This window comes from Microtus oregoni, unplaced genomic scaffold (assembly GCF_018167655.1).
Source record: "Microtus oregoni isolate MIOR12 unplaced genomic scaffold, Mior012 000031F_ref0000149, whole genome shotgun sequence".
Classification (NCBI taxonomy): domain Eukaryota; kingdom Metazoa; phylum Chordata; class Mammalia; order Rodentia; family Cricetidae; genus Microtus; species Microtus oregoni.
Window position 1 is genome coordinate 14481238 of NW_024543090.1, and position 12194 is coordinate 14493431.

Sequence of the window (12194 nt, forward strand, 5' to 3'; positions counted from 1 at the left end):
GGAAAGCCAGGCTGACAGCTTAGCCTTAGTTCCCACAGGTCGGGTGACTTAGCCCAGGGCGTTTGACAAGGCAGAGCCAAGAATCTGAGTTCAAAAAACGAGATTGTGGATCTCGAGTTTCCATTCCTGGGTAATATTTCCATCAAGCCTGCCTACTCTCTGGGTTCAGAGGGAAGACAATCAATTTCATCTGGGGAGTCATTACCATAGCATGCCTTAGTGGTTCCCAGAGTTCCTTAGCAAGCTCCCTCCTCATCCCCCTGATTTCATTGTTTCCAACAATCCTGGCCAGTTGAGGATTCTTTCTCTGATAATGAACATCAATGAGGAGGTTTATTACTCACAGTCCCTAGACGTAAAAAAGAAAATGCCAAGTCATCTTGACACCCTGCTTTCATTGCGAATGACAGAAATTATAAGAATTCAGGCTCCAAAGTTTCCTTGCTCAATCAGTTTCTCATGCTGCCTTGCAAAGGAAAGAGGCAAGTATGTCTTCTCATATTCCTTGGTAACACAGTGAGATATAAAACCAACAGTAAACCAGATATTTAATCCGAGAACTGAGAGGCAGATGCAGGCTGATGTCTGCGAGTTCAAAGCAACAGCAGCAATGAAAACCACTAAAATTAAATCAATATGAAACAAAAATGAAATGGAAAAATATCCTGCAACTGAAGATCACATGTCAATATTTGAGTAGTGTTCCATAATTCCAAGGGAAATCAGGTCAACTGCATAGACATGACCATCAGCCACTGACTGGGATTAAGGAGGCATGGAGTAATTGACTCACAATACTTGCATAGATCTATATTCAGTGTGTTCGATACTTTGTTCTATGTCACATATGGCTCCTATGAAGGGCATTCAGAGGGCATAGCAAGTAGGAGGAGACATACTATAAGGGGCTCAAGTTACCAGTGGAAAGGTCCTATAGTAATACATTCAACTACACTGCTTCTGGGTCTGTCAGCACATGGAATAAGGAATTAGTCCTGATGGAAAGCCAACAGAACTTCGGCTTTCTACGCTCTCACCTGAAATTAGCCATGATGTCACCACTGGCAAAAAGTCTGATCAACATGATCTCCAAAATGTCAAGATTTAGCCCTAATGTTGCTAATGAAGTAAAATTAATGTCGTTGAAAAGGATCTTGTAAGCATGACAAAAAGACAAGAAACTACTGTCACCAGATCAGACTAATTACTGCCAGAATTAAACTGAATTTGGATGGGAGGTTTGACTTTTATTTATAGTATGAGACTTCTACAGTCACAGGGCAGAGCATTTTATGTACTCTTCCTTTGATGATAAGCAAAATAGTAATAAATATTAAGTATATATTTATTATGTGGGTTAATATCTTCCATTTCATAATTTTGAATCTTTAAAAAACCTTTGATTGAGAAATTACAAAATATATTTGATATTCTTTCCCCTCCTCTAACTCCCCTTATATCCTCTCTACTTCCCTCCCCAAACAACTTCATTTTCTTTTTCTCACTCTCTCTCTCTCAAAAAAAAAATAAACACACAGGAAAAACAATAACAGAACAAAAAAATGAAAACCAAAACAGAAAAACTAAGGAAAATCAAGTAAGAGAAAAAAAATACACACTGTAAAAAATATGGAAAAAAGCACACACGAACACAAGAAGCATGTAGTATTCCTTATTACTATTAGTATGTTGATTACAGTGCAAAAGGAACACAGCAATAAAATGACTTCTAGTGACATAGTGCTATACCCATAGAGCACAGCGTTGCTCAACCCTCATTACAGAAGCTTCCTCTTGCAGTAGATGGGAATAACAAAGAGATCCGCAACTGGATTTTTATCAAACCCATCCCCCTCAAGGTTCAGTGACCTATGCAGAAGTGAGGCAGGAAGATTGTAAGAGGCCAGAGGTACTAAATAACTTCAAGGAACCACTGTCTTCTAGACACAACGGGGCTGATTCACATAATTTTGAATCTTGAATAAGAGTCAATTAAACAATCAACCATTGGACTAAAGACAGCTGACATCAACACTACCTCTAGCTGTACTCCTTGGCAGGACTCTCTGCTAAATCCATCTTCTTTTGGATTCTGATGCCTAGTTTTTCCCAATGAGTTGGTAACAAGAAAAATGAAACCAACCAACTTCATCTTAATTACTCAGTACACAAAATGGGAGGAACGGAGGTAAGCTGTCTTTCAAGGAGCAGCAATACCTTGTGAAAACACACAGTTTCCCAAATGGACTGAATTTCCACATCAACTGGGTGTTTGAGAATCAGGAACAATCAAAGACAATCGATGGTTTGGGACACATTGTAGCATTGTTTGCTTAGAATGAATATAAACCCATCATTTTTGTGAGCAAATACTATTGTCTTCCATTCCTATTTAACATACTGGAACTTGTGGCTAGATGAAGGCCAGCCCAACTGAGAAATCACTATGCAATTCCTGTGTGGCCAAATAAAAATGCAAACTCCTTAGTGTGAATCGCCAGAGACTAGAGACAGCCCAGAGAACAAACGAGGATAGCTGTTTACCTGTGCTGAGAGTCATTCTGGTCTGTCGACGGTATCGTCAAACACTCATCATGACCATGGAAAAGACGAACTACGTGCCCACCAAGTAAGTATCCTATGAAAGAACCGTATTCCACCATAAATTTATAGAAAGCTTAAAGAGGACATCACATTCAATGAGGCTAAATTCATGCAGGTCCTAGCTGGTTCAAGCAAACAGCAAGAGAGGTACATTTGGGAAATTACAGAGTCCATGATTTCAGACCTCAGGCAGGAAGGAATTCTAACACTGCAGCTAAGTAGAATTTCAGAAATATGTAAATAAGGCTAAATATCAAGTGGAAGGTGAAGCCACTGTGTCAACTGTTATCACTAAAAAACAAAAGGAAAATTATCAGTTTTTTATTTTGGTTTTTTGAGACAGGGCTTCTTTGTAGTTTTGGAGCCTGTCCTAGAACTAGCTCTTATAGACCAGGTTGGCCTTGAACTCACAGAGACCCACCTGCCTCTGCCTCTCAAGTGTTGGGATTAAAGGTGTGCACCACCACCTGCCAGCTTAGAGAAGTTCTTACAATTTGAGTGTATACACTTTATGATAAAATCTAATCAGATTATGATCATAGGATAAAAATAACCTGGAATGGTATGACAATCTCTTTGTGAGAGCTGTTTAGGAGAAGGCAATAATATGCTCTTCAGAGTTGCTTGAGGACAAGGTAGTTTTCAAATGTAGCTAACAAATACATATAAGATTCAATGGTGCATCTATACAGCAAAATATGGGAGGCAGACCCACTCCAGTGTGTCTGAGTGGGCACGTGTACTAACTGCTATCAACAAGCACTCAGATATCAGCCAAAAGGGATCACAACAGTCATGGAGTTCAGACAGTAAAAAGAAACAATGAACTTCCAGGGCATGGTGACCCACTGGTCTTCAAATGAATTCCAAGCATTAATTCAAGAAGCATACTAGCAGGAGATAGGCCTGGCTGAGCTGGTTTTGCACAAAGAAATTGGATTTGTTATTCTTCTGAATTAAAAAATCTCTAGGTTACTCTGTTCTCAGGAGACATATGGACTTAATAGGCTCCATGTCTGTATTCGGAGTTTTTCTTTTTAAATTACATAATTAGATCACTTGGGGGGGGGGATTGTCTCAAACTATTTTGGATGCTGGATTAAAACAGTAACAATGAGAAATCCTGCTAGAGGGGAAATTGGTGTTACCAGAGCACACTACACAGCAACGGTCTGATTTTCCTTAGCTTATTTCTTTTTTACCCAGGCAAAGAAAGATTATCTTAAACTCCTCTCAAATATTCACAAGTATTTTTCCAATAGCTAATTATACTAATATGTACAGTTGCATATTTTCATTTGAATAATTCATGACACACTGAAGGGAATTCCTAGTAGCCAATTTACATAGAAAATTAAAAACCTCAGCCATCAAGCCCTTGATTAAACTCTTTATCCTCTCTTGATGGTGAGACTATGTCCATTAAGAGTCCATCATAAAGAGTTTGTGGGTTTCTCCAATCAACATCCTCCTCATTCGAGAAAACTGCCGATTGCTGGCACAGGACAACCTTTCTTAACCAAAATATCTCTCTCTCTCTCTCTCTCTCTCTCTCTCTCTCTCTCTCTCTCCTTCCCTCCCTCCCTCCCTCCCTCTCTCCAGTTGTGTGTGTGTGTGTGTGTGTGTGTGTGTGTCTATGGGTCACAGTCAGGAAGAGGAGGGCACTAAGGTCCATGAGGGCAGGGCAGGTTTCTGTCCTGTGGATGCTGAGAGGCCATTCACCACCCAGCCCCATGACTGAGCTGATGAGCTCTTCCGACTTCATGCACACAAGGGCACTCAGCACGTCTGTGAGAACCATTTGACATGATTTGCAAACACTCCTTAATTAATCTTCACAAGCTCTCTTTTGGGACTGAGGTAATTTTATTTTTGTGGTTGAATATGAAACATTTAACAAAGAGATGGAGCTGAAACCTTCTAGGGAAGCATTTAGGACAGGGAGTCTGGATTCCTGAGAGCAGGGGAAGACTGAATAGATTTAAAGAGGTGTATTGATGTTTGTATCTATGTGTATGTGTGTGGGTGAGGGGGAAGGGAGACACATACACATACACGGGGTGGGGGGCATGGGTAGAGAAAAAGAAAGAACCTTGGGCTTGGCAATGCTGGGCAATCATTCTATCACTAATCTATAGCCCCAGCAAAGACCTGATTTTTAAAGGCCTCTCATATCCTACCAGGAAACTTAGGGTTTGTCCCTTCCTAACTATTTAGCTTAACTGTGGTGACTTGTGAAACTGGGCTATCACCTTGACAAACATCACAATGCTGAAAGGCACCTCTCTAGTTTGCAACTGTCAGGCTCAGGAAGAAAACTGGGGTTAAAGCCTGTGATAAGACTATTTTTAAAAATTCAGATCTTTCTATAAAGTGCTAGAATGGAATGCAATAACTCTTGGGTCATTGGCATTTTATTTTTCTGCTCAGCTGTGGTATTACCTATGAGTGAGGTAAGGCCAATGTGTTTATTACATAACCTGTAAAATGCATTGACTTTGCCTCTCTCCAAGAAATACAGTATGAAAACAAAGTTACATGACCTTATTTCCACGGAAAGAATTTAAGGCTGAGAAAATTTCATTTATTATTTTAAGGGGTGCTCCATAAAGGTAAGTAAAAATCAAAGGCCAATTATATATTTATTGTAAAGGAAGCTTCTCCCTGTTATGGAGAGAGGCAGGGCATGGGGTGGGGAGTAAGGCATGTTACCTTTCTGGCAAATGTTCTAAGATGAAAGTTTCTGGGCCTGTTTGCTTACCAATAGCACGCGTGAATAAAAGGAAAACCTGGTGAGAGAGGGAAGGTATCCATCCAAGTCCTGCTTGCTTGTAGTAATCAACTATGGGCGCCGATGGATTAAAAGCAAGGTTAACAATGCCCATGGGGTGTCAGAAGAGAAAACAATCTATACTGACATTGGAGAAAGAACGTAGGAGAAATAAAGCCACAATGTGTGTGGATGAAACAGCAGAAAATGTTGACATCCACATCCCAGATGGAATGTCAGGCTCTGGGCTGATGGCATTAAAGTGGCTTACCTTCTTCGATGCTGCTTCCCGAACACGTAGGATGCACATTCCAGAGTGTTTGCATAAAGGAGGCATCCACCTGTATGCTACCATTTGATATCGAGAGATGCTGCAGTGGGAGAAGAAGGGAAATGCCCTTTAAACTGCTAGCCCAGTCCTGGTCGAGCTACCGACAACAATCTCAAGAATAAAGTAAGACAGCGACAGTGTTCTGTGGTTCTTTCTACAAGGCCTGTGTGAGAGCTTGCTTTACTCAATCTTGAAGCAGCTTCATAGTGGGCACTGTAGTCCAGGAAGAATAAATTCGTAGCCACAGAGGTGGTAGGCAAGCGTTAACCTTGTCACCTCAGCTGCACCCCTGATTCTACCCACTTATAAAATGTCTATTTTTTATAGGATAAGAAAACCCACACATGGGAAAAAATTGTTTCAACATTTGGAGAAAGCAAGGAGAAATCAGTTGGCAGGATTGGCCCTATAAGAAACTGCTGAGAAATTTAACACTTATCTTTGGCATTTCTCTATCTTCAGGCATCCCCACCCTGAGCAGAGTTTGCCTGGTACCTATACTCAGATTCAAGACCCCATATGCATCTGTCAGCCTCTGCAATACTCCTGCACTAATATTTTACATTTTTTCTTTCTCCATAAAAGCTTATTTTTCTGTATTCTTTTTTTCTGTCTTTTATTCCATTTTGCAAGAGCCAAACAATGTGCTAAATTCATAGTAATCTGACTAATTCATCTTAGCAGCATTTGCTCAATACAACACAATACTCTAGAAAGAAAGCTAACAGTTAAGTTTCAGGCAGTACGATTGCCTTATAGGGGAGAGACATCTTATTCTACCCAGCCTGGTGTGGCCCCATTTCCCTTTTGAAAACCAAAGATGCTCCTGCTAAGAGGTACTTACAAGGTATCTTTCAGAGGACACACTGACGAGGATCAGGTCATCTCCGATTCGCACTTTCTCTCCTTCAGACCTCTGTTTGGAGGCGGGATGTATGGTCCACCAGCAGGCTTCTCCTACATGAAGGTTTTGTGAGTTAGCCTCTGTATCCTGGAAAGCAGTGATCCCATTCTGTCCCACATTCCTTCCTGATGACACACCTTTCCCTTCTCCCAAAGTCTCTTTGCCTCACTTTCTATTTACCTAGAACCAGTCCTGTTGTCTAATGTGTGCTTTAAACTGTATTTTTTCATTTCCAATAAAGACAGAAAGACACAATTTGGGACAGGTTATTGGAGGCCAGTAGCTACAGAAGTCTGAATATTTTAACAGACATAGGACATGATTTTTTCACACTCCCCTTTACATATCTCTTTAAGAACAGACTTCAAAGTATGTTGTGGTGGTATATGAGAAAACAAGAAGATCAGAAGTTCAAGTTTGTCCTTGGTTTAATGAGTTTGAGGCTAGCCTGGGCTATATGATAGGCTCTGAACACTTGTCCCCACAGAAAGGGAACCTTGAGGACCCTATTTCATTGACAAATTGAGCATTTTAGCAATTTTATCTTTCTTCCTCACCTTCTATGAGATGTGCTAAAACAATAGTAAAGAGAGTTTTCGTTTGATTGTTTAGGTTCAAACCTATAAGAACAGCTAACACATGTGGAAATATATGTGCCAAGGAAGAAACACTGTTACAGGGTGAGGGGTGGGGATCACAATTTTAACTAACGAAATGGAGAAGAAGCCACTGACTTAAAAGGATACCCTGGCCGGGCGGTGGTGGCGCACGCCTTTAATCCCAGCACTCGGGAGGCAGAGGCAGGCAGATCTCTGTGAGTTCGAGACCAGCCTGGTCTACAAGAGCTAGTTCCAGGACAGGCTCCAAAGCTACAGAGAAACCCTGTCTCAAAAAACCACACACACACACACACACAAAGGACACCCTGCTATGAATAGATTCCAGCAGGAAAACTGACTGGGCTGGAGGTGAAGATGGGTTGTAAACAGGAAGAATGGCTAAAAGGCTTTAAGGACATTTAAGCCCCAGATCCTTGCCCATCCCACACAAGCAGATGCCTCTTCCTCCCTCAGGCGACAGCAGAATTCAAGGAGTCGCAAAGCAGCAAGGGTCTGGCCTTGGAAATTCTGTAAGATACTGCCAAATAAGCAAAAGGAGTCCTGCTGAGAGCAGTTAACTATAGTTCATGTGTGACCAGAAACACCCCAACTTCTCTCCCTTTGCTTCTGCCCCCCCCCCCTTCTAGAATGCCAGCTGCAAAGCTGAATAATTTTTATCGGTCCTCGGATTTGAGGATTGCTTTTAGGGAAGCCAATGTTTCAAAGGTAAAAGCTACCAGGTTTGGAGATTCTCTCGTCAGTGCTCAGGGCTCTGAAAGTTAACCCCAGAGTGAGGACTGACAGATGCCCAGCGACAACACAGCTTCCAATCAACTTTTGTGACCTTGACTTAAATATGGGCAAAGATGGACGGTCACTTTGAATTTGAGGGATGTCTCTGACATTCATATCAGGAAACAAACCAACAAATACGGTGGAGCAAGAACTAGAAAAATTAAGACTTCAGAGAACAAAAGCTTTAAACAATTTTGTAAGTAACAATCCTAAAAAGGAAAGAAAATGTCATACTCAGAAAGTATCATGAGGATTCCCTTAAGAGAGGAAGAAAATGACTCTAATTCTGAAGAAAAACAAAATAATTACAGTTGGAAATCTTCCAAAAAGAAAACAGCAAAAATAGTTTAGAAAGGAGAAAAAAAATTAGAATTGAACATGGTGGTACACACCTTTAATCCCAGCACTCAAACGGCAGAGGCAGGCAGATTGCTGAGTTTGAGGTCAGCCTGGTCTAGAGTTCCAGAGTGACACAGTGAGATCTTGTCTTAAAAACAAAACAAAGGAAGAATTAGAATTTGAGAGGAGAAGGAGAAGAAGGGGGTGGAAGAAGAGGGCACGTGAGGGGTTTGAGAGAGGAAAAGGATGTAATTATATTCTGATTAAAATAAAATTCTAGAAAACAATCTAGAGGAATCCCAGAGCAAGAATAAAGAGTAAAGAGTATTAACAAAGAAATAATACCCCTAAAGCTTTCCCAGTGCTGGTCAGCAAGCATCTGTGAACAGGAAAGTCCCCAGGGCACCTTGCAGAGTTAAGCATCCACCCTACACTGCACCCTCTTGAGACCGCACAACAGAAAGAATCCAATCACACTGCGGAATTTTGGATGTTAGAGAGAGAGAAAAAGAGTTTTCAGAAAAGATAAACCAGTCACACACAAACCATCAGGAAACAGAACACGCTCATGTCAGTAGCCAGTTTGTCTCAAAAGCCTGTAGAACGCCAAGAAAAAAAAAACTTTTAATACAGAATTAAACTAAACTATGAATTACTTATGAAGCAAGGATGAACAAACCTTCAGATAACTTGGTACCTGCATACATCTTTTCTGCAAAAGCTCCTGTATAGTGTGGTTAGTCAAAATAAAATAGTAACCCATGCTGTAGTCAAAAGGAAGCCGAAGGTAGAAGAGGCAAAATGAAGTCCTTGAGTGATAGTGGATATTTCTAAGATGAAGAGATAATGTGACTGATCCTTATAATTCAGGGACATTTTTGCATCAATGGGAAAGCTTGGAAGTGAATCCATGATTCAGTCACGGAAAACAAAACCAGGCAAAACAAACCTGTGGGTTATTTACAAATATGTGATATTAGTTATATCAATGTAAGTTGTTAGTTTTGTTTTTACATAAAAATAAATAAGAACATATTGAGAATGTGAGGAAGAAGGACAGTGAAAAGTAGAATGTGAGAATTAAGCTTTATCAGGACATGAATAGATAAAACCTAATCTGGAAAGAATAATGAAATGGCAGCATATATGTATTTTTCATAAACAGCAGCAAGCAATGATAGAAGAGCTGAACACAGGTGCCCGAGGCAGGAATTTAGATTTGGGAGCAGATCTTTTTAATAAATATCAAAGTGCCATTTATCTATTAAAATTGTATGTAGGTATTTCACTACCTTTAAAAATGCATTACAAAAGGATATGAACTCCATCTTTGAAGTGAAAAAGGATCAGGCTCTCCAGTATAAACTCTGTGCGCCGTGAGAGGGCACCTGGCATGAAAAGCATCATGAGCAGACACACGTAAAAGTGAGAGGGCAACTTCCCTGCCACTTCTCATGTCCTTGGAACTGGTCCCTGAACTCCCAGGCTGTGTCGGTCACTGGCTCCAAAGCGCATGGCAGCACTTGCATGGTCTCACAGGTCTACATTCTAAACCTATGTCAAAGGAGTAGACTCAAAACAAAACTTCAAACATGTGAAGAACTGAGCAGTCAAGTCAGTTGTTCTGATTATCTAGTCTGCTAAGTCTAGGAAGTTAACAGTAGGTATGGGGGGGAGGGGAATCCAGACTTATTGTTGAAATGCCTCCTACTATTTCATCCCACTTTCTCCTTGACATCCAACCCAGCTAAGGTGTTTGTGCTACAGAGCATTGACAGAATTGCCTGGTATGGAACCAGGATTCTATCCCAGTGGATTCTATGTGCCCTCCTTCATGACAGGTCTCATCCCAGAAAACCCTGACTGTCCCTGGGGACCCAGCGCCTCTCCTGACTCAAGGAGAGTGTGAGTGGAGTAGGTCAAGGATACAAGAAAAGCAAACTATTCCAGGCCCCAACTTTGCATGCAGCCTGGCACCCCTTTCCTGTATGCCCCACACAAGTCAGTTTCTGAACAGCCAGTGTGAACCTGGCCCAGCTCAAGTATCTACTAGGTCTGCTGTCACCGAGGGTCCTACTGGTTCTGATCTCAGGGAATCAGAAAATGACTTCTGAAATGAGCAATGGTCTATTGTCCTACTTTCCATCAGCGGCTCTAACAGTAAATTAGGTAATTTCCTGAACTCCTTGCTAGGAAGTGTGACTTTTCCATTCCTTTCTAGCTCTCAGCAAACACAACATCATCTCACTGCTATAAGCAGAAGGACCACATGACTCCCCCAATTACATGCTAGATGATTGGCATCTGGCTGGTCCAGCGAGGTCAGCTTCCATTCATACAGTGACATTCTACTCAATTTGTAAGTTTTAGCAATGGTTGACAACATTCTAGAGAAAGTTATACTTGAAGAAAAACACAAGCTAAGAACAAAGAAACCTCAAATCTGACTCCCACATGATCTTACTGTAGGGGGAAAAGCCTACAGTAGTCAGAGACAGGCCCTGCCTTTCCAGTGTACAAAGAGAGAGCACAGACAGCGTGGTGCAGACCGCAGAGACAGCAGGTGCGCGTGGGTAGGATCCTACATTGTTTCCTGATCATCACAAACTCAGGTCATCTGATCCCTCAGCTGATACACTAGCGTCATTCAGAACAACAGCACAGAAGTTTGTCCGTCTTTGGAGATGCAGCATTGGCCCTCCCTTCCAGGTAGGTGGAAATGCCATCCTGTTAAAGACTAGACTCCAAACAGAATTTCTGTTGTTCCCTAAGTGATTTTACTTCCCTGGTCTCTCCTTCCTCAGCCTGGTTAATTTTGAAGTTCTAATTTTAGTCCATGTTCTACTCAGTATCCCTCCAGCAAATCCTTTCTCGGCTTAAATCTATCAGAATCAATTTCTGTTGCTTTTGACCACGCGTTCTAATTGGTAAGAATAGCCCAACCTCTACCTGGTGCAGAAATTCTATATGCCGCGCCCTTGACAGATGGTCATGTCTACACATGTTTCCAGCTACAGGGAACATGCTACATCCCTGGCCAGCTGTTCCTCTGCTGGTTAATTGCAGATATTACAAAGCATTTTCCCTCACGGAGGTGTCAATCCTATGTCTCATTTCAACCTCTATCTTCTTCTCTGTTGGTCTTCAGAATAGCCCCCAGGAAACTGGTATTTTCTTGACAGTGTAACTTCGTACATATTTGTAGTTGTCTTGGGCCCCTCCCTTCATTTCTGGATTCCAGAGAGAGCTGGTATCGTCCTGGCTACTACTTTTCTTAGTGCTGACTTCTACAAGGACTTGCTATAGAGCTTAGACTGGCCTTAAACATACTAAGTAGCCCAGGCTGACCTTGAACTTAAGATTCTTCTTTGTCAGCCTCCCTAGTACCAGGTTCAGACACATGAACCATGTCTTGCTGATCATCAATATATATACATATATATATATATATATATATATATATCGCTTTATTTACATTCATGCCTACATACACACAATGAGGTGGCTTCCAATGTATTTGATGCTTTGTAGGAGACAAATGACATTGCATTATTTAGTGTGAAATTTAAGACAAAAAACTCTCTTTAAACTAATTTTATCACAACAGTTTTAAGTTTTGATCTAATATTGACACTTATTCATCATTAATTTCTCAATTATTTGACAATTATTTTGTTGTTGTTATATAATTTATGGAAAAAACATTTCTCTACTTTCAGAGATAGGTTTTTGCTTAAAATACTACAGATAAAGCTTAGGTAAATTTATAGAAAAATATGCAATAAATATATGGAAAATACACTGGAATGCCAAAACTGAGGCTGATGGGCATCACTGACTGACATTAGGGAA

General features: G+C 40.9%; 1 protein-coding gene across 1 annotated transcript in view; it reads right to left on the reverse strand.

Annotated features, from left to right (window-relative positions):
• The window catches only part of Ryr3 (ryanodine receptor 3), a 522546-nt gene that overhangs the window by 285920 nt on the left and 224432 nt on the right, over positions 1–12194 (reverse strand). Inside the window, exons 6-8 of the mRNA XM_041678998.1 lie at positions 6550–6662; positions 5646–5745; positions 2545–2638 (exon numbers count right to left, since the gene is read on the reverse strand). Coding sequence (XP_041534932.1) covers positions 2545–2638; positions 5646–5745; positions 6550–6662 — 307 coding nt within the window. The remainder of the gene's footprint in view (positions 1–2544; positions 2639–5645; positions 5746–6549; positions 6663–12194) is intronic.